The sequence below is a fragment of the Heliangelus exortis genome, chromosome 11 (genome assembly GCF_036169615.1).
Source record: "Heliangelus exortis chromosome 11, bHelExo1.hap1, whole genome shotgun sequence".
NCBI lineage: Eukaryota > Metazoa > Chordata > Aves > Apodiformes > Trochilidae > Heliangelus > Heliangelus exortis.
In genome coordinates this window covers 10071305-10096809 of record NC_092432.1, presented here as the reverse complement: position 1 = coordinate 10096809, position 25505 = coordinate 10071305, and the positions used below count along the sequence as shown (strand labels likewise).

General features: G+C 44.8%; 2 protein-coding genes and 1 non-coding gene across 6 annotated transcripts; 2 read left to right on the top strand and 1 right to left on the bottom strand.

The window, feature by feature from the left end:
• Positions 1 to 329: 329 nt before the first annotated feature.
• Positions 330 to 4690, top strand: LOC139801234 (uncharacterized). The gene is made up of 6 exons (XM_071755268.1): positions 330 to 407; positions 667 to 1248; positions 1452 to 1517; positions 2485 to 2551; positions 2945 to 3040; positions 3436 to 4690. Exons 1-4 carry the CDS (start codon positions 330 to 332, stop codon positions 2518 to 2520), a joined length of 762 nt encoding a protein of 253 aa, XP_071611369.1. The 3' UTR covers positions 2521 to 2551; positions 2945 to 3040; positions 3436 to 4690.
• LOC139801306 (small Cajal body-specific RNA 15) lies at positions 2189 to 2319 on the top strand. The gene has a single exon (XR_011728144.1). It is a non-coding gene; the product is annotated as a small Cajal body-specific RNA 15 (non-coding RNA).
• Positions 4691 to 5079: 389 nt separating the features above from the next.
• FSD2 (fibronectin type III and SPRY domain containing 2) lies at positions 5080 to 23672 on the bottom strand. Of its 4 annotated transcripts, XM_071754413.1 has the most exons (14): positions 23199 to 23672; positions 22330 to 22462; positions 20819 to 21606; positions 20641 to 20736; positions 19432 to 19665; positions 18542 to 18564; positions 17380 to 17501; positions 16225 to 16380; positions 15043 to 15177; positions 14151 to 14304; positions 13652 to 13785; positions 11637 to 11769; positions 8467 to 8643; positions 5080 to 6271 (listed from the first exon to the last, which is right to left on the bottom strand). In XM_071754413.1, the coding sequence occupies exons 3-14, from the start codon at positions 21563 to 21565 to the stop codon at positions 6019 to 6021; spliced, it is 2364 nt and encodes a 787-aa protein (XP_071610514.1). In that variant the 5' UTR covers positions 21566 to 21606; positions 22330 to 22462; positions 23199 to 23672; the 3' UTR covers positions 5080 to 6018. The 4 variants fall into 4 exon arrangements, with proteins under 4 accessions (XP_071610514.1, XP_071610512.1, XP_071610515.1 ...); XM_071754411.1 differs by lacking the exon at positions 22330 to 22462 and having other exon boundaries at positions 23203 to 23672; XM_071754414.1 differs by lacking the exon at positions 22330 to 22462 and having other exon boundaries at positions 23497 to 23672.
• Between the last annotated feature and the right edge of the window lie 1833 nt (positions 23673 to 25505).

Sequence of the window (25505 nt, the reverse complement as noted above, 5' to 3'; positions counted from 1 at the left end):
AAGGAGAAACATGCATAAGGCTTTGGGTCAGCGTGGTGAGACAGCACAAGAGACATGATGTGAGCAGGGAAAAGCCCCACCAAAGGAGTGAAGGCAAGCAGGGCTGTTACTGACTCTTGCTAAAAGAAAGCTTTACAAACTTAGATTGTAAGTGACAAAGCTATTCAGTGTTCATCAAGTGTTTTATTATACATGCTCTGAAATATACCCAGCTCTCCACTGCACAGGCACAATAAATAGATTTACTCCAGCAGCCTGGCTGCACCTTTCAGGCCAGCATGGGAACACAGGGCAGGAGGTGCTGGGGTGGCCCCAGGCATTTCCTAACCATGTTCTTCCCAATGCTGCAGATGGAATATACAAAAAATCGTTCAGACATGAAGAGACAACTTCAGTACATCCAACTGGCAATGAAATGCCTCCAAATAGAGGGACTCTACTTGCTACTTCTGGCCCATCCCAGCCTGGGAGGTGGGTGTCCATGAGGGCAGACTGTGGGGCTGGGGTCTCTGGCAGGTTTCCCCTTGGGATGGATGGAAACCCGGTGGCTCTCCTGCAGCTCTGCCAGAGCAGTGCCCGGAGCAGGGCTCAGGCGGAAAAGAAATCGCCCGATGTTATTCACATGCTTAAATCTGCAGGATTAAGCACTTGTTACCGGAATGAAAGGAGAGGGACAAGGTAAGCACAAGATGGTGGCATTACGGAGAGGCTGCGAGAGGCTTCCCAAGAGCTGGACAGAGACAACGCTGCCCGGCCTGCGGTCAGGTAGTGAACTGCTCGATCGCTTCTCGGGAAAACGCTGAGGCCGAAGGGTCAGCTCGGCTCGGTTCGGGCGTTCTGTGCCGTCCCGAACCCGCAGCCGCCACGGCCCCCGGGAGTGTGGCGGCCACCGCGCTGCCCGGTGCCACGCGGGACCAGCGGCTGGCGGGGACCGCGCCGGAACGCGGCTCCCACCCGCGGCAGAACATGAGTTGTGTTCCCCCCACCCGAGGCTGCGCTCTCCGCACATCCCGGACCGCGGCACGGAAGGGAAGTGCCATAGCAGGGCCCACCCAGCTCTCAGGCCATGTTTATTCAAACAAAGAAAGCGCCGCTCCCTGCCCCCCCCCACGCTGCGCCCGGGCAGGAAGCGGCTCTGGGCGGCCTTTCCGGCGGAGCGGAGAGGGGGCTCGGGTTCGGTCCGGCCGGGCCTGGCTCTACTCGGTACCACGCGGAGCCTCCGCCCGCGGGAAATGGCGGCGGCACGAGGTGAGGCGGGAGGGGGTCTTGGACGCACGGTGAGGGATGGGGAGTTTCGCCCTCCTGCCCCACAGAGCCGCGGCGAACCGAGTCCCCGGTACGGTAGGAGCCTTGCGAGGCCTCGGCCTTCCCGCTCCCAGAGCAGGAACCGCTCGGTGAGCGCGGCTCTCCCTGCCTGCTGCTGCCTCTATAACTCGGGGATCTCCTTGCAGGATCTGCCGCTGCGAGCTGCGTCCCTTCTGGAAATCCGCGGCGCCTCCGCCTCCCCGAGGCCGCAGGTGAGCGCTGCTCGGCCCTGCCTCGGGGCCCAGGGGCTGCCGCTGGCTTCGGTTTTATCGAATAGTTTGAGACCCCGCTCCTGGCTCTTGCAGCCTATTTGGGCTGTGTTTACGCCACAGCTTTGCTTCTGCAGAAAAAAAACCCAAAACCACTCCTTTAGGGCGATGGGGTAAGGGCCCTTTTGCCACAAAGTGCAGCCCCTTCCCGCCATTTTACGTGTTCGTGGCCTCCGTCTTGCTTGGATCAGAACAAAACAGCTTAAAATATAAATCTGCTTGGAAAAGATTTAAGTAATCTGGGCCCAGGCCAGCCTAGTCTCGATTGATAGTGGCGATTGAGCACATCGGCAAAACTGAGATGGAGAGAAAATTCCCCAGAAAGTCGGTGTTGTGGTGTGGCCTGGCCCAGGACTGTGCAGGGAGTCAGGGGAGGCCATTGGTGTCCGTTCCTGATCGAAATGAGTAAAGCAGAGAAAGCATCAAAAAGCAGAGCCTCACCTTTGCAGTGTCCCTAATGAGTAATAGTGTTTGCTGTTGGAAGAAAGAAGTGGGCAGATAAAAAGATTTAGCAGAGTTTGAGGGCAGGGAGATATTGGGATTTGGCTTCCAGCCGTTTAGGCACTGCAGGGGAGCATGATCAGTTCTGGGGACTTCGTGGGAGTTCCATATATCTGGAGGACTAAGAAAGTGGAGCCAGTAACATCATACTGATTCCACTGATACTATCCTCCTAAATTAAATGGTGGAAGAACAAGGCCTGCCTGTGAGAGAAAGTCGGGACCTACTTCATCTGCCTACAAGGTTTTAATGGCAATTAGGAGGAAGCAAGTTAAAAGTCAGATGTCTGTAGAAAATGGTGTGTTTGGTTTGATTTGAACACACTAACCTGTATTTCAAGGGCTGTGGTATTACATGTGGTTGTGGTTGTGCTTTTGACATTGTCTCACCTGTGTGTTTCTGCTCACAGGCCTGGGGTTCCCTTTGTTCCCAGCTCCAGGACTGAGGAGGGATGCTGGACGTGATGAAGGATTATGGTAACGAGTTTCACCATATGTTTTTGGTGTAAACCTGACTGATAACCGGCAGAGACTTATGAAAGGGCTTCGTGTGATGCCCTCCAGTGGTAACAACGTGTACTAATACTTTAAATCTAGAGGGAACAGAAGGGAGTTGGGGAAAGTGATCTTTTTTTGCCCTCCCTAAAGGGATTTGAGCATAATTCCGTCCAAGATCAAGGGCCTTTGGTCAGCACTAGGTCCCCAGTTAACTGCTGGGTGGGGTATGTTTGGGAGTATCCCATCCTTTTGCAGTTCCTGCTGCTGCAAGCTGTGCAGGGATGCAGAGATCACTGCTGCAAATCAAGGGCAGCTTGTGAGGTTCAGGTGTCCAATACCAGAGCTTTAGACAGGTGCTCTTGTCCTTCACAGATGGTGAATTTTGTTGTATGCCAGTAAATGCACGTAGTGAAAAAGAACAGGAAGAAAAATGCCAACAGATACCATGAAAAATTCATCTTGCTGCAGGTAACTCACTGTCAGAGACAAGGAAAACTAAGTTTTACTGTCCTTTCATATGATCTTGTTCAGCAGTGAGCCAGACATTCTGTAGACAGAGACAAAGACAAGTTTGGTGTGAACTTCCAGTTTGCATGCTGTACTGGTTTGATCATTAGACCTGTAGTGGAAGTGGTGGCTTCTGTGTCAAAGATTTATATAAAGGTAATTTACAGTGACAGATGGTGTTTAAAAGTTCAGGTTGTTCATGCCTTTTTCTTTGCTTTATAAATATTTAAGTGACAGGTTTGGGATTTCTAAGTTAGGGAATGCTTGGGTTACAGGTGAAGCTTTTACTAAACATACAAACTCATTTCCCATATTGTGTCCCATGTTATAGCCAATCACTGCATATTTGTTTTCAGATATTTCTGCCTTAGCTGTCCTGTGCCATGCTTCATGATGACCACAGAGTCATACTGCTGAGGATGCTGCTCCCTACTCAGCCATCAGGCCACTGTTTTCCAACAGATTCATCAAGCTGTGGCAGCATCATGGTGGAGCTGTTTGGTACCCGTGGAGTCCCACTGCAGGGATGTCAGAGCACTTTGTGTTTGTTTCAGCAAATCTGTCCTTGCAGCAGTACTGTGAGAAGGGTTGTGCAGCCTCAGGGACTCCCAGGGCATTTCATTTTGGATTGACTTCCTCTGTCATCTGAGTTGAAGAATTTAACCCAGCACCAGGATATGGGTATGGTTTAAACACTTGAGGTGAAAGCTGTTGGTGGGGAGTGGTGGGGGCTGTTCACTACAGAATCAGTGGGTTCACCAGCAGTTTTTCTGCATTCAGGGCTTTGTTGGAAGCTTCAAATATCCTTATACCTCTGCTCTGATACTTATTTTACTCTTCCAGATATCTACCTGAAGAGTATGGTTCTTGCTTTTGGCAAATAGAAATGAAATAGTGTTCTGAGGGGTAGAATTTGGACTGTGCATCAAGGCAAACAACTTTTAAGTGAAGAGAAAAAGAAAAAAACTAAACCAATGTGTTAAAACAACTTGGGTGTAACTATCTAATCACTTCATTCCCTGGCAGAGGAGCTGTGCACTTCAGCTGCTGTTCTCTGGTATGGCCTTGCCAATGTCAGCAGGGCTCACCTGGCCACCTTCTGCCCTTGCACTGGTTGCTGGTTGAGTCACCTCTTTCTGGTAAACAGAAGTTGCTGCTCTCACTGCAAGACACAGCGACTGAAAGTCTCTGGCCTGGCTTGCAGGAGGTCTGACAAAGTGTCCATAACAACCCCTTCTGCTGTGGAAATCTCAGTTCCTGGTAGAAGGGACACTGTACTTGCATAGCTCAGTGTCACTGAGCCCATCTGCTTTTGAGGCTGGCAAAACAAATGGATTTTGAAAAGACAATGGTTCTAATTACTGCCTTAATGACATAGCTGCTGGTTTTAAGGTTTCTGCAAAGCCTGTTTTGGGTAGACTTAAGCTCTTTGTGGAAGAACAGACAACCTTTTGGGACCCCGTTCTATGTCAAATCTCTTTGCCAGGGTCTGTTTACTTGTTGGGATCCTGTGTACTGTAGAGACTGCTGCCTGTTCCTGACTGTCCCCTAGAATGGAAACACGAACCAATGATTATTGTCCTGAATGTGCAATAAATCTGTGGAAAAGTTTCTCTTAATGTGTCTTGATTGAATTCAGGTAGTTTTGATGTTCTCAAATAAGGTTGTTAAAGCTAAACAAGCGCCTGTCTGATGTCTGGAAATGGAGCCTAAACAAGAACATTTTAGCCAAGTGCTGAGCCAGAGTACTTCAGCTCCTGCTGGATGCCCAGAGTTTCAGTGGCACAGTATCAGGGGTGAGGAACCAGTGGTGAGAGGAACAGATTTGTTAAGAGTGGAGGATACGTGCAGGTGGAGGTCAGCGTGGCTAAAAAGAACAAGCTGAAAATGGTGCTTTTTAGATTCCTCCACAGGGGCAATCAGGCACTGCAAAAGGCCTTGATTTGGTTTTTGGTTTTTTTCTTTTTTCCCCCTTGCTGACTGAATGAGAAACACAGGCATGGTGTAGAAATATCTTTTAATATTTGAGATTGCAGCATGTGCTCAGGTATTTCAAGAAGCCTCACTGTGCGTGGTAGGTGCTAACAATTGAGACATTTGATTAACAAAGGAGACATTTGATTATTTTGTATCACAGACTTCATGTAGCAACAAGAATACTTGACTGAGATGAGCTTCATGGCTGGAGTGTTTTCAGCTCTGTCTAGCAGATGTACAGTGATGATGCCTTTTGCTAATCTTGGTTTTCTTGTGATTTCTTGCTTTTCAACAGACACAACAGTGGAATTAATGATTGCTTTGGAGCAGAGGAGTTCTCTAGGAATCAAATGGGTACTGGGGGGTGAGTGAGCAGCTGCCATTGCTGCTTGGTGACAGTGTCAGCTGAGAAGGGGTGGGAGAGAAGTCCATTTCTAACTGCTGGTGGATCTTATGATCATAATGATTTGCTGCTAAGATGTTGGAAAACGGTGAGGGAAAACTAATGCAACCAATATGGCTGATAAACAAGCTTCGACTTTATTGCACAGTAACTTTCACTTATACAGTGTTTCTGTGACCACACCCCCCCCACCACACAACAATGTAACGTTTTATTGGACACCCGCAGTGTTTACCTGTAGCACAGCAAATCCCTGGTGCAGGTAGCACAGAATTATGGGCAGATCTAATTGGCCCCTCAGACATGGGGTTGGGCACGGCAAAGGGGTCACACCTCCTACCTTTTCGGGAATATTCTCCAACATTCTACAACACTAAGATCCTGCCTAAGAGGACAGAAACTGTACAAAGGGCTCAGGCCTGACAGCTGGTTTGGGTTCAGGGTTGCTCTGCTCTCTTTCTTGGGATAGAACTGGTTTATAGAGAGTGTGCAGTTAATGCTGAAAGAGGGCATTGCTCAGTGCAGGTTGCATGTAGATGTGGCAGCTACTGAACATGTCTTATGGGAGGGCAGTCCATGGAGGTATTGCAATTCCATTATGGATCTGTAGGGTACTGGGTGTTTCCAAAGCAAAGCAGGGGTGGACGTAGTGCTGGAAGTCTGCATTGAATGTGTAAAGGTGCTGGGCAATGTCTGCATTGAAAAATGAAAGTCTGCAGTTCTCATAATCCAACAGGATGCCAATCCTTCTGGGGGGGACAGTAATTCTGATGTCTGGTGTCATACCACTGTGCAGGAACTCATACTTGTGCCTGTAGGCAAGAAACACAGAAAATGTGAGGGCACAGGGGCTGCTCTCAAAGGGAAGCACTTTGTGTGCCAGGGTGTGTTTTAGGGTACACTTCCTGTTCCAGTCACAGCCTCCTCTGTGCCCCATCCCACCCACTTTGCTGAGCAATGGCTGTTTGCCCAGGCATGGTGTGCTCTGTGCTCCTGCTCTGTGCTCTGCACAGCCCTGCCTGTCTAACCTGTGTTTCATCCCCCAGCCTGGCTGTGAGCAGATGGGAGGAAGCCTTTAGAGAGGGACGAGGTCAGAATGTGACAGTGGACTTTCCATCTCTGTCTCAGAGGGCAGTGTGGGTGTCTTGGAAGTCAGAGGGAGCTTGCTTGCCACTAGGTTTAGCCCCAGGTTGTCCCTTCTTCCATGAAGCAGCTGTGCTCTTAGGCTACTTACTTGCCCCAGAACAACACTTTTCATCCCCTTGGCCTTGCTTCTGGGTAGCTGTAGGTACTGCTAAAGAGGGAGCTGGTAAGGTGGCTCAGTCCTCTCCTTCCAGCCCCTGTTTCACTGCTCACTTGGTGCCTGTGGTACTGTGCCCTCATTACTGACAAAGTTACAGGAACTGCTCACACCCACCCTGACAGCAGCAGTGAGGGAGCAGAGGCTGCCTGACTCACACTGTGCCTTTGTATCCTCCAGACTATTTGACATAATTTTTCAAGCCTCACTCTCTAAATGACATTTCTGTCTGCTTTCCCTGTAAGATCTTTCTGCTCAGCCAGGGTGGTATTGATAGGGAAGTTCCAGTCTTCGTTCTCATTTACTAGAGGGAGACATCTTTTAATTGTGATTCCTGGACTATGGATTATTGGAGGCCAGGAAGGTGCTCTGTATCTAAGCAGCTTTGTCATGGGGGTAGCCCTTCTCTCCCCTGTGCAGTCACTGTTCAAGTAATACTGAGCTCCTTCAACAGTTACTCAAAGAGCTCTCCCTAGTGTAGCATGCTGCAACCAAAAATGTGAGAATTCTATGGGGGCAGGTACCTTTATGAGCAGAAATGAAATCTAATCATCTGAGGTGAGTTATCTGGTGTTTCATAAGGTCCAGCTTCTTTACTAGCCACCTCCTCCCCCCACACCACTCAAACCTGAGAAAAGTTCCCTGCAGAGATGGGTATGACAGTGACTCAAACTGATCAATGACCCAGCTTCCTATTCACTTTCAAGTCCATGCTTATTTCCCCAGAAGAATGAGAACAAACCTCAGTCTACTTCTTAGCTCAATATAGCAAGGAAATCAAATCAGCTTGCCTGCAGCAGATGCAGAGTCATTAGCTGTAGTGGGTTTGGTCTCCCTCATTAAGCAGCATTCTGTGCTGTGGAAGGCAAATGCCAGCACTGCAAAGGCCTCTGGCTAAGCAGCTGCTGGGGAGCCAAGACCAGCAAGTGCTCCAGCTAACTGAGCTGCAGCTAAAACCTCTCCTGCATACCAGCAGGCAGATGAAAGGCACGTTTGGGCCCCTGCTTTGCCATCTTTCCTGTTTTCTGACTGTTCATCAAGTGCTGTGCAGGCTCCCTGGTCAAGGGGACCCAGCAGCACCCTGGCAACTTGTGCAGGTGAAGCAGGGAGCCATTCAGAGAGGCAGCAGGGAATGCTCAGGGATGTGACTTGTTTCCTTGCTCCTGGATGCTTCACAGGGTGCCTAAATCTCACATGGGAGATGGAGGCAATGATGCTGATATAATGGTGTCTGGGGCAGGGCCAGCAGGTTCAGCAGAGGAAGAAGGGGAGCTGGCATTTCTGCATGCAGGTGTGGCTGGCAGGTGCTTCCATAGGGAGGAGGGAGGTCAAAGGAGTTGCATACAGCTGGGTTCAGCCAGATCCATACTTTCTATGTTACAGGGATCTATTATTCTCTGTCTTCCTAAAACAAGGCCTTTAAAGCCAACTTCCGTAACGCAGATTTTATTCAGATTAGTTTGATGGACTGCCTATTTCAGTGTGAGAATGTCATTATGCAGAAGGATTTGGTTAAAAGTTCCAACTCTTCCAACCCCAGTTCACTGTGCCAGCAGGGGAATGTCAGAGGGCCCTGGTCAAGTGCTTGGTCTGGGCTTTGATACAGAATCTGTCTGCTCCTTGTGAGTAGGAACTCTGCTGCTCAGCCTGCAGTTGTACACGTAGGGGGTGTTCCTGTAGGAGCCCTGTAGCCTCCACAGCCCTTACCTTGATGGTGTGATGATATGCCTCATGCACCAGGATGAGTTGTTTGCCCCCAGATAACCATGTCTTGGAGTGTTTTCAAAAGCCACACCAATCCTGTACTCTGTATCTTCCTCAATTTCCACCTCCCAGTAATGCTTTCCTGGAAATGGGATCAGACTTCCCAGGATCCCAATACACCTGTTGGAGACAGACAGGAATATGTGCTTTGTCAGGGACTCTGCTGCTGTTTACATCGTTTAGGTTTGTAACATACCTGGACACTACATACCTAAAACCTGCAGGTTTTGTAGTGACACCCACTCTGGTTTTCACTTGTGGGTAGCTTTGTGTGAATGCCCTGGGCACTTTCAGGAATAGAACAGCATCTTGTGCTGCCTGGCTTTTCTGGAAAAGTCATTACTTGATAGAGTGCTCTGGTGAACCCCAGCATAGCAGGGGTAAAAAGGCTAAAGATTTTGTATTTTTTCCCAAATATCACAGGACTTTAAATGTCACTCACCATCAGGAATTGAGCACTGTAACAGCTTGTAACTCCTGGGGCAGCTGGGGAGAGCTGCCCATGCTGTGTTTGGAAAGACCAGCAAGAATTGAACACAGTAGGAGAACTTGGAATATGCTTAGGCACCTGGATCATGAAAAGTTTTAACAATAGACTGTGGTTCTTAGCCTTTATGACAGATGTCATGTAGAAGATGACTCTTTAAAGGGATGTGGAGAGGCAAAGACAATATACCATGGAGAGACCCTTTAGTTTCATTTACAGGCACAGTCTCAAAGTCAGGGGTGCTGGGCACTTTGAAGACACGAGTCTGCAAAAACACATCTTCTGAAGCAAGAAAGTTGGGCCCATGACATATGCTTCTGGAACACCCTAACTCAGTTTAAGAGGGCAACAAAAACCCTGTGAGGCTACACCCAAGCTTTTCCTCAGGAAAAGTACACACTGTATTAGCTGTTACTGCTGCATCCACAGGAGGTACCAGGTTTCGAAACACACCATCAGTTTTGAATGGGGAGTCATGCACAAATTGTAGGTTTCTGTTGTAAGGTCACCTAACATAAATTACAAAGGCAAAGGCTGTTGCTGGCAGACACTCTTGTCTGCCTGTGGGTAATGCTGAGGAAGAGCTGCACCCTGCATTCAAAGGGCCTGATGTGTAAGGGCAGGCATGCAGAGCAAGATAGCTCTGCTCTGTGCCACCTCAGCAGCTGTCACTTGGATATCTTGGGAATACCTTAAAGGCTGCTGAAATCAGGACTCAGGCAGTGCTGCTACAGCTTGAGGTGGAAAAGGAATGATTCAAAATGGATGGGTAAACATCTGTGAGCAAAGTATTACCATAATAATGAGAGATGCAAAGCCACCAAGGAAAACCTGTGTCAGACCATAGGAGCTGCTGTGCTTCAGCACATCAGCCTTTTGGAGATCACACAAACGTCAGAGAGGAGTTTGCAGTGTAATTTCCTTGTAGTATGAGTGTTAGTGTTAGTCATTGCAGCTTGGGGGCTGCTTTTTTTTTTTTTTTTTTTTTTTTTTTTTTTTTTTTTTTTTTTTTTCATGGTATTTTGGCATGAAAGAGACTTCTGAGAGTTCACAGTGGCATCAAAAACTCAGCCTCAGAGTTCAGAATGAGAGAAGTGCCAGCTCTGGCTGTTTCTGTGAAAGATAAAAGCACCCTGTGGAAGTGTGATGAAATCCCATTTAGGCTTATCATGGTGACTTTAATGAAGATAATCTTCTGTCTCCTGGCTCTTTCCTATTGAGCCCTCCAGTAACATTGCAGTTCCATGGAGGGACTAAAGTGAGGGCTTGTATTATTCTCTGTCTGCAGATGCCTGTCCTGGTTATATGCTGATTCTGTGGTTCTTCCTGGAAACATGCATTTCAGTAAACTAAGTCTCTCATGTTTAAGACAAAGGGAATTATTCTGTCTTGCAAGTAAAATCTGTAGGTCCCAATAGTATCAGATGGATCTTTCAGCAAGCCGAAGGTATTCAGATCCCTCTCTTCTCCTTAGCATTTGCTTTTGCATTTACATACATGTTCAAATTCAGTGCAAGGTGCCCAGTGTGCAAGCAGGTTTGTGCTTAATTGCAGCTGGCTGCATCTGTAGTGTTCTTTAGGAACCTGCATTAACTTCCAAGTGATACTTAAGTTCCCAAGAGCAGCTAGAAAGAGGGATTTAAACTCACAAAATCAATGAGCTGCTGAAAGCCCCTTCCTGGCATCTATTAAAAAAAAATCTTTAAAAAAATGAACAAACAAAGAACACACCAACTGTGCTTTGAACTGTGGAGCTTCTCTTATCTTCCCTTTCAAAGAAGAATGTCAGGTGCCCAAAGCACCAGCACTATCACCTCAGCAGCTTGCAGAGGAAGGAGAGAGGGAGCAACAGCCAGCAGAGAGGAGGAGGAGGAGCAGCTGCTCATCTGTTGGAGGTAAGTGCTGAATCACTGCTGTACTTAACAGATAAACTAATAATTATGCCTTCTTTCTTTTTTCTATTTTTTATTTTATCTTCACACTAGTACACTAGTGCTGTATTAAGACTATACAGGTTTTGAATTTTTTTGCAATATATTTCTAGGGGGTTTGGGCTCTGTGAAGAGTTAAATGGGAAGAAAATTTAGAAAGTTTTGGATTTTCATGGCAGTTAGTTCACACGTCATGCAAAAGGAGAGGTTGTAGAGAATATGTTTAAGCCACCCTGGAAATTCTCAGAAAGGAGCAGCAGGCTACAGGGAGTTCAGTTAAGGTGCTCAGGAACAATAACCCCAATGTAGCTGTGGGGTCTGGATAAACAGAGGAACTGTGGGGAAAGGCTACCATTTCAAAATGAATAGTTGTCTTAGGAGTCCAAACACCTTAGAGTAAATCTGATTTTCTAAAAAATGAGTAATCCATGTTTTAAAAGGACCAGCAAAGATGTTTGGTGTTGTCTAAAACTGAAGAGAACAACAGTCACTTCTGCAAAAAACACTGTACATTACACACAGACACACAGTCTGGGGTTTCACTTGGGGCCTGGCTTGAAGATGAGGAGAGCCACAGTACCAGAACCCTTTTTAGTGAAGTGAAATGCAAGGTAGGAGCATGCTGTGGGCAAAGCAGCTAAAAACCACAGCTACAAACCTCATGCATTAGTTGAAATTGAAATTATTCTGTATACCTTGTAAAGCTGTTATCATAGACAGGCAGATCACAGTCTGGGTTTTGCAGTTCATCACATGCAATTGTAAATCCATCATCCAGAACTGCCAGTAAGGGATGGGCTGTGTCCTCATTAAGGCAGAAGTAGGTGCCTGCAAGAGAGGAGAATGCCTGAGGATAATTCCAGCAACTTCTTACAGGATTAGGGTTTGCAGCAAGGGCATTTTGCTTCCACAAAAAAGATGCTCTGAAAGGAACCTGTGACTGACACTCAGGGGGCAGGGTTGTCCATTTGGAGTTTGTCAAATAAATTAGTGTTTTACAGCTTAACACTGGCCAGTTCCAACCTTGTGAAAAGCAGAAAAGGGGCCCTAACCTGGTTTTGAGCCCATCAAGGGCTCAAAGCAGCAGGTATTGCACAGGAAGCAGCTATACATGGATGAAGGGTCCTCCCTGCAACAGGCTGTCTGGTTTCAAGTCATCTTCCTCAGAGCTGAAGTGTTCTATTTTTAATCTTGAAGGGGGGCTTAAAGGCCTTTCCATGGCCTCACTCTTCCAAATAAATGCTGGACTCACTTTGAAGAGAAGGAACCTCTACAAAGGTGCCATAGCCAGCACTCCCCATGCTTCAACACCTCAGCAGATCAGTCCTCAGAGGGGTAAATCAGCTAAGCCAGCCTAGGATAAAAGTACTTCTGCCTCTCTTCCTTCAAAGACTTCCCAAATCAAGTCTGATGCACTGCACTTTGATGAGTGGCCACCTGCCTCACAGCTGCTGTTTGTAGTTGGTGTTTTGGTGTTTGTGTATCCACCCCAGTCAGTAAGAATCCAAGGTTGTTCCCAGTGCTGGGGGTGAGGGCTTGCAGCTGACAGATAGATTTGCATCAGCTCTTGGGCTCCTAGAAGGTAAAGCTCTCCATGCTAATCCCTAATGAAATCATTGTAATCAAACTGCAAGTTACTTCAATGCAAATACAACACAAACAATGACAGGGCAATTAGAGACACGTGCTGCTGAAAACAAACACATGCTGTGCCAGCAGAATTTGCAATCTCAAATATTGAGCTTGATATAAGTAGTGGAAATACACACAGAGGTAACACAATGACTGGCTTCCTCTCCAGGGATTCAAGAATGACCATGTCTTTTCTATGGTGTCACTGATGTGTAGCAGACAGGTTCCTTACAGAAACAGGGCCTTTGGCAGATTAATGGGTGTGTGGGCAGCTTGCTGCACAAACACAATTTACCAGTCTCTCACAGAAGGTGAGGGCAGAAGGGAAACAGATAAGGTGTGAATTAATCTAAGAGTGATGTGGGAGGTTTGCTGCTGCAGTGAAGCTGCAGTGCCATTACAGTGGTGAAGATGAAAATAGGTGTGTACCTTTAAGTCATTAAAATGAGCTCTGGTTAGATGGTTGGGAGTGGGAAAAGGCTTCCAGCTTCTCTTGAGAGAAGGTTAATCCTTGCCTAGTGGGGCACTGAGCAGAGATGATAGTGCCATCTCAGTTAAGCTTCCAGCTGAAAGCTTTTTCTTGATGGATAAAGGGAACCAGCCCTCAGAGCTTCCCACCCAAACTAGAGATCTTCTGATATATACAGAGGAAGATTTTGCTATCCAAACAACTCTGGAAGAGCTGACTGACTGTCTCAGCCATGCTTTTCAGCAGCAGCATCATTGCAAGGTAATCTCTGAAGTCAAGTAGAATTACACTACAACTTTGTTCATTAGTGTGTCAGTACCTGGCAACATCTGGATGCACTGGGTTGATATTGTTTTTTAAAACGTTTAGAAATTAGTAACTTTCAAGTATCAAGTGTGCTGGACAGAAATAATTTTAAATTACAGAGCTAAGGCAGTGTCCTTATTGTTACAAAAAGTCTTTTTTTCATTCCTAAAAGGTTACCAGGTGTGTAATTAGATGTAAGAGATTAGGACCTGATCCAGGGACCACTGAGACCAGCAGGAATCTTTCTGTTGGGATAATAGCTGCTACAGTAGGCTGCTGGAGTTGTTCTGAGCAGTACAGTACCTGTTGTGTGTATCAGGAGAGGTTCACTTTTTTCACTGGAACCACCCAGGTTTAGGGCTCTAACACAGATGCAATAGCTTTGTCTTGGCTGGAGGTGAATTAGGACTTCACAGTTAGGAATACCAACAATAGATCTACAGAAAATAAATGGATGGAAAATTACAGAGTAGAGAACAAAGGCAGGCCTTTGGGATTACTTTTCGGAACAACATGGAAGAAATTACATCAGCTTCTCTTGTAACCCATCAACAACTTTACCTTGTACAGTTGTCAGCAGTGGGAGCAAGAGATAGTGACAGACTATGCAGATTTTTCCATTTGCTTCTTCCCTTTTCCCATACCCTGTGTAGTCATTTTTTGACTAACATGTATATAATTAATTTTACTCAGAGGAATGTTTAAAAGGTGAATGCAACCAAAGGGTCGTGGGTCCTTTCTTAGTGGTATCTGATGCCATATGACTGGAAATGGTCATGGACTGGGTAGACTAATGACTCACTCAGTAATAGTATCACCATCTTGTTCATCTGTCAGCTTGGACAATTCAACCGTGTAGGAATCAACAGGGTTAAGGTCTCCAGACTCCCAGGACACCAGTGCTGCATTTTCACAGCTTCGAATGTTTTTACTCTTTATGGTAGGGGGTGACGGAGCTAAAAAGTAGGCAAAAGAACAATTCTAAGTTTCCACTTGAAGATGATTGCAACAAACATGCTTTGGAGACTTAAAAAATAGAACAAAGTTGTATACTAATATATAGTAAAGAAAACTGCTTCCCCAATGGACAATAAGCAGTGGGCAGGGTGGTTAACAGTACTATTGGAAGACTTAATCAGAACTCTAAAGGTCCTGTGAGAATTTAACTATAGTTAGAATATAGAATTTATAATAGAATTAATAAGAGAAGTAACACAGAGACTGATTACACAACCATTTTCTTTCTGTCATTGGTTTAATCTTTGTCATAAAGCTGCATCTCTGCTTGAAGATGTCAAAGACATCTGGAATGACTGCTTCAAGGTCTCACTCTGACTTGCTCAATTTGATGTCAGGATTTCACCAAATGTGCTTGACAGAACTGCAGTTGTCCACAAAATACCTGCAGGCCAATAAAAAGAGGACTGGCATCCACCTGGCAGACTGGAGCTTTATTCCCAGCTCTTCTACAAGCTTGCATTTAAGTAAGTTATTTTGTCTCTGTGTTTCTTCTGCTCTAAATCAGGGAGAATTGGCCTTATGAGGTCTCCAAATAAAAGTAGGAAATTCCCATGCAGTCAGTCTACTTAAGTCAGAAGAAAGAGTTCCCAGAAAGCATTACTGGCATAAAATTCAGATATAGCTGTGAATTTCACTACAGAGGTCACGTAGCTGTATGAATATTTTTTTTTTACCTGTTACATAAACTGCTCGCTCACTTGGTGGACTGGTACCAGAGGCATTTAAAGCACTGACCCAAAATTCATACTGTGTATTTGGCAACAGATCAGTAATGGTGCAGTATGTCTCTCTGACTTTGAGTGTATGCTCTGAAATGAAAATAACAAAGCATCAGAATGCCTTTATGCAGTTACCCACTCTTCCCCAAAGCTGCCTCAAGTAATGGAGTTGAGGTTAGGGTGCTGGCTTCAAGAGAGCTCCTTGTGCTTCTTCCTCTTTGATTAACTGTCAGGCTGTTTCACCATGCCTTCTTCTAAGGAGGCATAAGTCAGATAATGATCAGCTTCTGAAGGAGCCACATTACTCAGGTTAAAAAAACAAAGCAAACCAAAAAACACACAAAAAAACCCCCAGAAAAAAAGGTCACCCAAGTGTCACTGATTTTTTTCTAAAAAGACCCTGTATGTTCCCACTCCAGGTCAGCTCATCCCAGCAGTGGGACAAGGGCTGAAGTTATTTAACTACTTATTTCTTCTTTGTCACCTTATAAATTTTAGACTGGTTATGCTTTTCTTTCTGAATCGGGCACTTGGCACTCTACTGGCTTCTACTGCTGCTGGAGAACAGACTGGGTGTTTTCAGTAAAGTGTTCTGCAATAATATTATTATTAAATGCAGTTATTTCACAAGGCTAGGACATTTTAGGATGGTTCTGTGGTTCTTTTGTGTGCGTGGGTGGTGGGGAGTTACAGCCTATTATTAGCACCGAGATAAACTGTAAAATGACTGTGGGGGTTTCAGACAATGTGATGATTTGCTCTCTAGAAGTACTGTGCTTTGCAGTGGATGCAGCACATGTGAGGCTCATGCAGTGCCCATCCTCCAGGACAGGAAATGCTACTGCTGAGACCTGACTCCATCCACTATTCCCTTCCCACCCCTGCTATCCCAGCTGCTGCCTCATCCTGTCTTTGCTCCTGGGATGGTCCTGCTGCAGCTGGCTGTATGGCAGACCTGGTAGGGGAAGGGTGACAAAGCCAGAAGCAGAGAAAGTGGTGACAGATGGGACAGTCTTGGTGGTGGAGAGAGTGCACAGAAAGTGCTCTGGTTTCCACAGCAAGTCCAGAGGCACTTTGGAATCACCTGGTTTTGCCAGGAGGGTGCTGAGTTGTCCCCATGAGTCCAGGCCTCCTTACCTGCTGGTTCTTCACTGTGCCTCTCATTGCTAACTCGTTTATAGCACAGCTGGTAGCACTCAACAGTGTCATCTGAGAAGAGGCCCCAGCAAACTCTCAGTGAGGTGCCAGTTGCTGCATTGGGAGCTTGGGGATTGATGACAGGTGCACAAGGAGCTGCAGAGGGGAAAACAGGTCAGTTTTTTAATGTATAAGCATAGGCTGTTGTTCATTGTCAAACACCTCTCCTCTCATAAAAATGTTTGCAACAAGCCTTGGCACTGAATACTGTCAAATTCCTCCCACATGGAGAAAAGTCAGGAGCTCACCCTGCAGAGTTGCAGATAATAATTGGTGTGTGAACCAGTCTCGCTTCAAATCAAAATCAGAACAACAAAATACACAATCCTTAGCCTAACCCTTCTCTGTAAACATGACCTCTGCTGCTTCTGAGGGCTGCTGTTCCCCACAAGCTAATATGTCCCTGTAGGAGCAACATCTGGCATGCTCTGCAGGCTGTGGACCAGGAAAGATGGGGGAAAGCTGTCCAGTGTGGGGTCAGCAGCACAAGCAAACAAGTAGCAAATGCTTTATGGAAACACAATGTATGGGCATAAAAAAGAAATGCATACTGTTCTTTCTGACCATTCATGGTATGCTAGAAAAGAGTGAAAACCTATTGTATTTTTATTTCTTTAATTATTAGAAATTTGTTTGTGTTTCCTGTGAAGCATAGGAAAAAAATATTTGCTAAATAGCAGAGGAAAAGACACTGGAATGTGGTTAACGAGAGAAGCTGTGCAGGTGTAAAGCAGTCTGGTATCCTCCACTCTGCTCAAGCAACTACAAGGTAAGGCAAGTTATCACCAGCTAAGCATGCCTGACCCCTCAACACACAGGGTTTGTCATTGTGAGTCTTCTAGGAAATGATCCAGCAAAAGCAGAGAAGACCAAACTTGACAGTTCTGGTAATTTTATAAGATGAAAAAAAATTAAACAAAAAGTAGCTTCCAGTGTCTCTGAATATATAGGCAAACAAAATCTAGAGGGAAAACTAGGGAGAAGCTAATTCTGCCTTTGCAGTTCTCCTTTAAAAGAAGTAATGGAGTTCTGCTGAATACATATCCTCAATTAAATGCAAATAGGTCTGAAATAATGTTTAGATAGCAAGAGTACCTGGAATAACATTAATGGAATTCATTAGTTGTTCAACTTCAGAGAAATCTATGACCCGCTCTTCAAAGTCTGGCAGTGTTGAAAGCTTTAAATCCACTTCTTTCTTTAAGAATTCTTCCAATCTGTAATTGTAGGGGGGAGATAACATAAAAGAAAGGTCAAAATGGAAGTACATTAGTTTTGGAGATATCTTTCTGTGATACTTATTGAAAAAAACAGCATCTATTCTGTGATACCTATTGAAAAGAACAGCAAAGTCCAAAGCAAGAGCTGTTTCCTTAACAATACGATGTTTTTGCAGCTGTACAAAGCTCAGCCTTCACAGTCCCTTTGCTTGGAGACACACACACACAGCCATACATCAGCTCCCTGCTCCAGGGTGCCAAGCAGAGGTGGCTGCTGATGGGACTGAGGACCCCCTTTGTGTGCCCTGCAGACACAACCAACTGGATGCCACACCTCCCTCCCACGGGGCAGGTGAGTGAGGTTCCCCCAGCACCCCTCTGTGAGAAGCAAGCTCTCACCTCCATGACTGAAATTATTTAGAATTCATGACTCTTGTTAGTAATTGAGGACCTCATGGTTCTAGGTGATGTAAATTTGAAACAAAGGGGTATCATTTATTGAGTGTTTTCATAAACTATTTCATTCAGTTTAAATGTATATATTTTGCAATAGATTTAGTGTGCCTTCAGATATCTTCCAACTGCTCCAATGTCTTTCAGTGTCTGTTTTGAGCTCCCACAGTTGACTTTCTACCCCTCTTTATTAATGCATACATAAGCATGTTGCTGATCTATTTAGGGAGCTGTTTTAGGCAGATTTGAATCCAGAGTATTTCATTCAAGATCCTGTTTCACAGTCACTGAAATTATTTCCATATAACTAAGCTGAAAACAGTGACTTATTCATGCTCTAGTGCTTTTTTTTTTTTTTTTTTTTTTTTTTTTTTTATGGGCTCCAAACTAGTTTTAAGTGTTAAACTTCTTAGAGTAACTTTTTCTGTTGCAGTTTATTGAAATATGTAGTATTTCAGGTTTAGCTCTAGTAGCTTAGATGACATTTGTGTGCCTGAATGGAGTCCAGAACATGGAAATGTCTCCAATAACACATCCAATTACCAGGAGGAAATGTGACACAAAATCCCAAACTGTGATACTACCTGTCAACCATGGTTACTGCTGCCTGTAGAAAAAAAGAGAGAGTGTTAAAGACAGAAAAGACACTTTTCCTGCATTAGAGGCAGACTGCACCATGGTGGTGACCTGTCTTACATAAATTGTCCCAAAAGCAGCACTTAGAATGAGCTAATTGGCTCTCACCCAGCTCTGAGAATGAAACCACCTCCCACTGCCCATTCAAATGGAAAGACCTTGGCTGATTTTACAGTAAGAGAACATCCACTATCAGGCAATGAGCAGTGTCTGCCCATCTAGACTGCATCTTTCCTCAGCTTTCCGAAGGGCCAACAGATCCTTCACAAACACAAATCAACAACAGCTGGGGAAAATTACTAAAAGAAAATAGCTGAAGAAAAAAACAACAACTTCTCAACACCTCCTTGTGGAATTCATCCATCACTTTGCAGAACCTCCTGATGTATTTAGTTTGGAGCCTCCTGTTCAGCTGCTTGCCAACAAAATAAGCATGAAAAAGAGATCTTCCAAACAGGTTGCATCAGCCTTCCTGCTGTGAGCCCAGAACAGAGCAAGAAATCTGATCCTGTATGAGGCAATGAACACTAAATGCTTCCAGAGTTTCCTGAGATGAGTTTTTTAGAGCAATAGCTAACTTCTCTCTGAACCCCAGTGAGATGCAAAAATCATTGAGCACCCAAGTTGCTAACTTATGATGCTGTTTCTGCATTCTGGTCCTACTGTGTTGCCCCACTATGTCAATGCCACCATGACAAGTGACAGCAGTGACAGTACTGTGGACCAAGCACCTCAAATGCTCTCCAGCAATAAAGCCACTTGGGACCTCCCCAGCTGGGGACTGTTTGCAAGCAGCAAACAGCATTCAGAAAGGGCTTCGCCAGTGAAAGGTGTTTACCTTAATAAAACTGGCTTTGTCATTTTCCAGGTAAAGCTCCTGAGTTGTGTCCATCAGCTCCCTGCAGGTGTCAAGTTGTTCCCCACAGCTGACCAGCTGCTCATATAAAGCTTCCAGCTTCTGCCTCTTCTCTTCCCCCAGTGCTTCCAGCTGTTCTTCATACTTCTGAGCAAGCACTTGCACAGCATCATTGTAATGCACCTCGAAGTTCTGCTCCTGCCTCCCAAAGTTTTCCTGCAAGACATTCAGGGGTTGTTCCTTGGTTCAGGCCTGATCCATAGCTCAGCCAGAAAAGATCTTACTCGGGTCTGCCTAAAACTGGCCCTGCTAGGGAGACAATGCCAGTACACAGAAGCTATAATTTGACTAATTTGCATGTTTAGGGGTTTATTCTAATCATTTACCACCACTGAGGCACAAGAGAGTGTTGGATTTGGTTTCAGATTCAAGGCAGCTGTCTCTAACCTAGAGCCCAGAGAGCACAACTAGGGATACATCCAAGCCATAATCTCTCAACTGTTTCCACAAACACAATCAAGCACATCCTTCCATGAGAGAAACCATGGCTATGCAGTGGAATCCATGGATATGCACTGTGGGAGCTGGACAGCTGATGCTGGTATCCCCACTGGCTGCTGAAGAAAGCACTAGGAAGGGAGATCTAAGGAACAGGCAGGGCTTTACTGCCAGCAGCTGCCCACTGCTCAGCCACCAATATCCTGTGCCTCATGCAGCAAAGACAGGAGGGGTCCTGAGTTACTGCTTCACTTTGACTTGCTGCCAGCTGTGCCCCTTCCCCCAGGGCCAAGCTGACATCAGCCAAGCAGAAGCACAGCTCCTGAAGTGAAGCAGTTTGATGTAGCTGGTACAAGTTTGCCTGTACCTGACACTTTTGCAAATGACACTGAATGAATATGAGGGGTACACGCTGGATGGACTAGTGAGAAAACAGCTCATTGACCATTAAAACTAAGATAATCTGAGTGAGGTCACCTTATTTCTGAAGGCAAGTGTGTGCAAATGCTGTGGGTTTACTAGCTCACTTTAAAAAAAAATCATCAGGATGAGTTTTCCTGGGTACCTCAGCTCAGGCAAACCCCAAGATAACTGTGCTCTGGTACCATAATTACCTCATTAACAAAATACCATGACTGTCATAATTGTTCTAACCCCAGTACAATGAAGTCAGCCCAAGAAAAAATGCCTTACCTCTACAGTGATGAAAATTTCCTCCAAGTGACTGGCAAAGTTTTCCATCTGAGCAATCTGCTCTTCCAGCTTGCACATGTTTTTATGAACCTCCTCCTACCAAAACACACAACATGATTCTCAGGATGTCTGAATGTTGTTTTAGAGGCACCACAGTGCACCTGTATTGCTCTTTTACCTTTTCACTCTCCACAGCACTGAGCAGCTGAGCGACCTCATGATCCTTGTGTTCTCCAAACAGTTTATCAAAAGCTCGGATTGGCATCTTGCAGGTACAACAAAAAACATCTGCTGCCACCTCCTCCTCCTCACTGGCAGGCTGACTGCTCCACTCATCTGACATGCCACGGCTGCTAAGCCCCTCTCTGGACCATATGTGGCTCTCACCCTCATCCTCTGCTTGAGCTTTGCTCTGATCTTCATCTTGAGAAGCCCCACTAGGAAGTCCCTGTTGCTTTGTGCTTTGACTTTGATCTTTCACTGGAGAGCTGCTTTTTGATGCATTATACACGGAGCCTTGTAATGCTGCTTTTCCTGTGCGAGCGGATGTCCATCTGCTCTCTTCCCTCTCCAGACATTCTCCAAGAATCTCAATCTCTTTTTCTCTATCCTCATCAAGTCCATACATCCTAGCCAGCTCTGCAACCTCCTTTTCCAAGTCATATTCAGCTTCTTGCGAGCGCTGAAGATTTTCATTACTTGGTGCAGGTTCACTACTTGTATCTCCCCGAGATCTGTCTCCTGGACTAGACAGCTCTTCAGGAAAGATATCAAACCTCTCCTTTGATCCATAAAGATCCATGTGATAAAATATCAAGCCTTCAGCCTCGGTCTCACTGGACTCTGGGATTGGTGGGAATGCTGAATAGCTGGGTAGCTGGTCACTAGTTTCATCCCCCCGTGAGCTGCCAGATCTGGATGACATTGGTGCCCTCAGTGAAACTTTTGAGATGATGATTGTCAGTCCTGTAAAAAATAAAGATTCTTAGCTACATAATTAGATATCAAGCATGAGTTTTTCTTGCTTAAAACTCTATAGATGAAACAGGTTTGGCTGAGGACTGCTTTGGGCCTGGAGACAGGCATGGGAAAGACCAAAGCCAATAGCTTCACTTCCCAAGTGAAGCCACAGGAAGCTTGTTTTTTCTTGCCCCTGTGCAAAACACATCACAAAGCTGCCTTTCGTGTACACCTTGTGTTTTCTGAGTGGCTCATCTCTGCCCCTGAGATCTGATTTCCAAACTATGGCGTAGTCCTGTTCTCAGCCCTACACTGCAACTGTGCCTCAGGTGCACCTAGTGCTGCTCTGTGCAATTGGAGATGGCCTGGTTGGAAGTCTGCTCACCCTTCAGCTGCTGTAAGGTACCCTCTCTTATGATCACTGATGCCATATAACTCAGTAGTAAATGACCTGAAAAATCCTGTTTTGGATTTTTCAAGTTGCCATTCTTGAAACTGAAATTTGAGTTTTCTTTTAACATTATTCTCAGTCCAGGTCTCAGGTCCTTTCTATAAAACAGGAGAAAATACTGCCCTTTAGCCATTCTCAGGTGCTGTAAAAACAGATTTTAACATAAATAAAGCTAAAAAAAAAAAAAAAGATTGGTAGTGATCTCCATTATAAAGCATTCAGTAAGTAGGAAGCAAGGCAGGTCAGTGACTCCTGAACTGAGAGAACTTTGCTCTCACCTGAAGCTTGCACACTTTGTCCATTCTGTGAAAAGATCACATGGATGTGAAATGCAAAACTGTCTGATAAAGGTGATGCACTTGGGACATTATTAAAGGTGCAAAGGCAATTTTAACACTCTTTCCAACCATCCTGTCGTAACAAAAGCACATGAAGTAATGTTACTTCAGACAAGGCTGCCAGAACTGCAACATCCCTGCAGTCCTCTACTGTTCACCAGCACTAATGAAACCACACTACAAAACTACTTAGGTTTGTTTTCCCAGCTACTTACTACTATAATAAAAAAAGTTCATGGGAAGATTTCAGCTGAATATTAATGAACCCATAGTTCCATCTAGTCCTACCTCAGCGAAGCATGTGAAAGATTTAAAACAATGTTCTCACAGAAAAAATCCAAGAGCTCAGTCAACCATCAAGGTTGTCAGAGCTTTTCCAGAATGTTTCACGTATGGTTTGCTTTTAAGCTTCTTTTTATGGTCTTCACAGTTTTCAGTACTTGCTATCAAATTTATTTGATCAATATTTTACTAATATTCCTGAGGACTACTTAGTTAAAAAAGTCAACATAGTCAGTGACTTATTAGAAAGCAACTTCTTGAACTGATGAAAACTGCTATGAAGCTTCCCAGTCTCTGGTTTTATTTCAATGACTGAAATCAGTCCAGACTACTGGACATACAAGAAAACACACAATGAAGTTCAATGTTTGTCTGCTGGCACTGCAAACTTGGGTGTAGATTCCACAGCTAGCAATATCTTCTATAGACAAAAACACTTCAGTTCGGCAGAAAAACTATTTATGCTAAAGATCATAAAATAAATCATGCAAATTCTAACATATTAAACAGAGAAAAGGTCTTAACACATACCAGAAAATGTTGTCTGGCTCCCGCAAAGACTTTCCCCCCCATAATTATATCAATAAGGCTTGCTTTAGAAGCTACTACTAACTAGAAAAGTGAATTAACAAGTATTTTTCCTACCAAAATGAAATTAAATTACAGAAATTAAAATGAACATAATTAAGCTTGTCTGGAACCCTGCTGCCTAAATAAGACTTTCAGATGATTGCTCAGTTTACAGGCACAGATAGAATTACAGTGAAGAATGTTTAAGTCCATGATCATCAGTTATCAAAAACACATAACAAAGAATGTTACTACCTAAAAACTTGCCTTCTATCTTAAGTTGTCATAAATTCTTCTGATAGCTCAGATGGCATCAAACTTCACATTTATTTCCCCTAGTAAAAGTTAATTCACACGAAAGCAATTCCCTGCCACTTTCCTATGACTGCAGTTGGAAGACTTATTGCTGTAACCCTAGACTGCCTCTTTGCTCAGATAGGGAGATGCCAGCAATGAGCAATGGAACAAATATAGATGTGCCCCAGCTGTCCTTCAGCAGTGTGCTATGTGAGAGTCACCAGGATGAATGTCATACACCAAGAAAATGCTCAGAAGGTTGATTCCTAGATCTGAAATACTTGGAACAATTATGCAGACTCCTTGCTAAAGCCAGACCACCATCTCAGTTTTCTGAGCTGGTACCCATAAACCCAGCTGACTGCAGTCACTGACTCCAGGTGTGATTTCCAGGGCTGTGGTGCTAGGCAAAAGCAGTGTGTGTGGGGTACACAGAATTGTGCACTCTGCACAAGTGAATTCAGGTGGCTGGATGCACACTTACAGCTTTGCTGCATATTTAAATGGAAGTATCTGTTCTGTTCTTGCAAAGTTTTAATGGCAAAGTCTTCCTCTAATTATGGAGTCAAGCTCAGATTCTAGAAAAAAAAAAAGAAGCTTAAAACATCATAATTTGAAAAAAATTAGAAATCATAATGCTGTATACCCTTATTATACATATGTCCCCAGCCTGTATGTGTACAGTAGTCTTCTGGAAAGTTAATTACAGTGAAGACAGTGGCCAATGGCCCAGCTGGAGGGGGGGGGTTAATAGGAATATATCCCTTCAGCCTGTGTGCAGCAGTGGTTAACCTGATAAAACCCAGGCTTTGTATTACCACTTGTGGTAATTTTTGATTATTGTGATTACTGTAGCACTTGAGTGCTATGTGTGCACTCAGATCCACAGACCATTCAGTTGTCCAGCAGACGTCATCTTCTGCTGAGCTAAGCTTGCTGGAAAAGAGGGATTTAAGCACATTTGAGGACATTGCATTACGCACACCTCTTGCTCAGGGTACAGCACAAAAGGGAAGCATCTCTTGGACTTTGACAGAGTTCTGTCTTTTTCTTGTTTTCCAATTAAACTTGATGTCATTTTCTCACATTTCTAGTATTGCAATTGTTTATTGTTTTGGTACGGAATTACAAGTAAAATGCCCATGTAGTGATGAATTCATTACCACTGACAGTGCCTCTATAATTTGTGAGATTGGGGCAGAAATTTTCTCACATAAATGATGTAACCTTTGCTGAAATGTTAATATTTACGTTGTCAGAGAGATTTTATTAATTTTTTGAACAACTTGGTTTTGCCTATATACTGTTAAGCTACACTATCACATGGGCTTTCAGATATTGAAAATTCAGTAGTGTCAGCTTTGCTTCCAAAGACTAGAATATAACTTTCTATTTGCTGTGAATTAAATTCAGCCTTGCACACAAGGCCTGTGTAATTGATATGTGCTATATAAAAAAAAATCCTGTGCTATCCACTCTGCTCTCCCCATTTAGCTGGTCTAATCATAGAATGTTTTGGGTTGGGAGGGACTTTAAAGACGATCCAGTTCCAACCCCCCTGCATGGGCAGGGACACCTGCCCACAGACCAAGTTGCTCCAAGCTCCATCCTGCCTGGCTTTGGAACACTTCAGGAATGGAGCATCCACAGCTTCCCCAGGCAACCTGTGCCACTGTCTCACCACCCTCACAGCGAAGGTTTTCTTCCTTATGTCTAATGTAAATTTATCCTCTTACAATTTAAAGCCATTACCCCTTGTCCTATCGCTACATGACCTTATCAAAATTCCCTCCCCAGCTTTCTTGTAGGCTCCCTCCAGGCACTGGAATAATAAATAAGAGGACCTCAGGACCGAACTTAATGTAAGGACAGGCACCATTTAACCCTGTACAGGGTGGTTTGTGGCCAGGGCCTCCGGGTGCATGGCACAGCAGCCACTGGGGCTTGGCAACACTCCCCATGCCTGG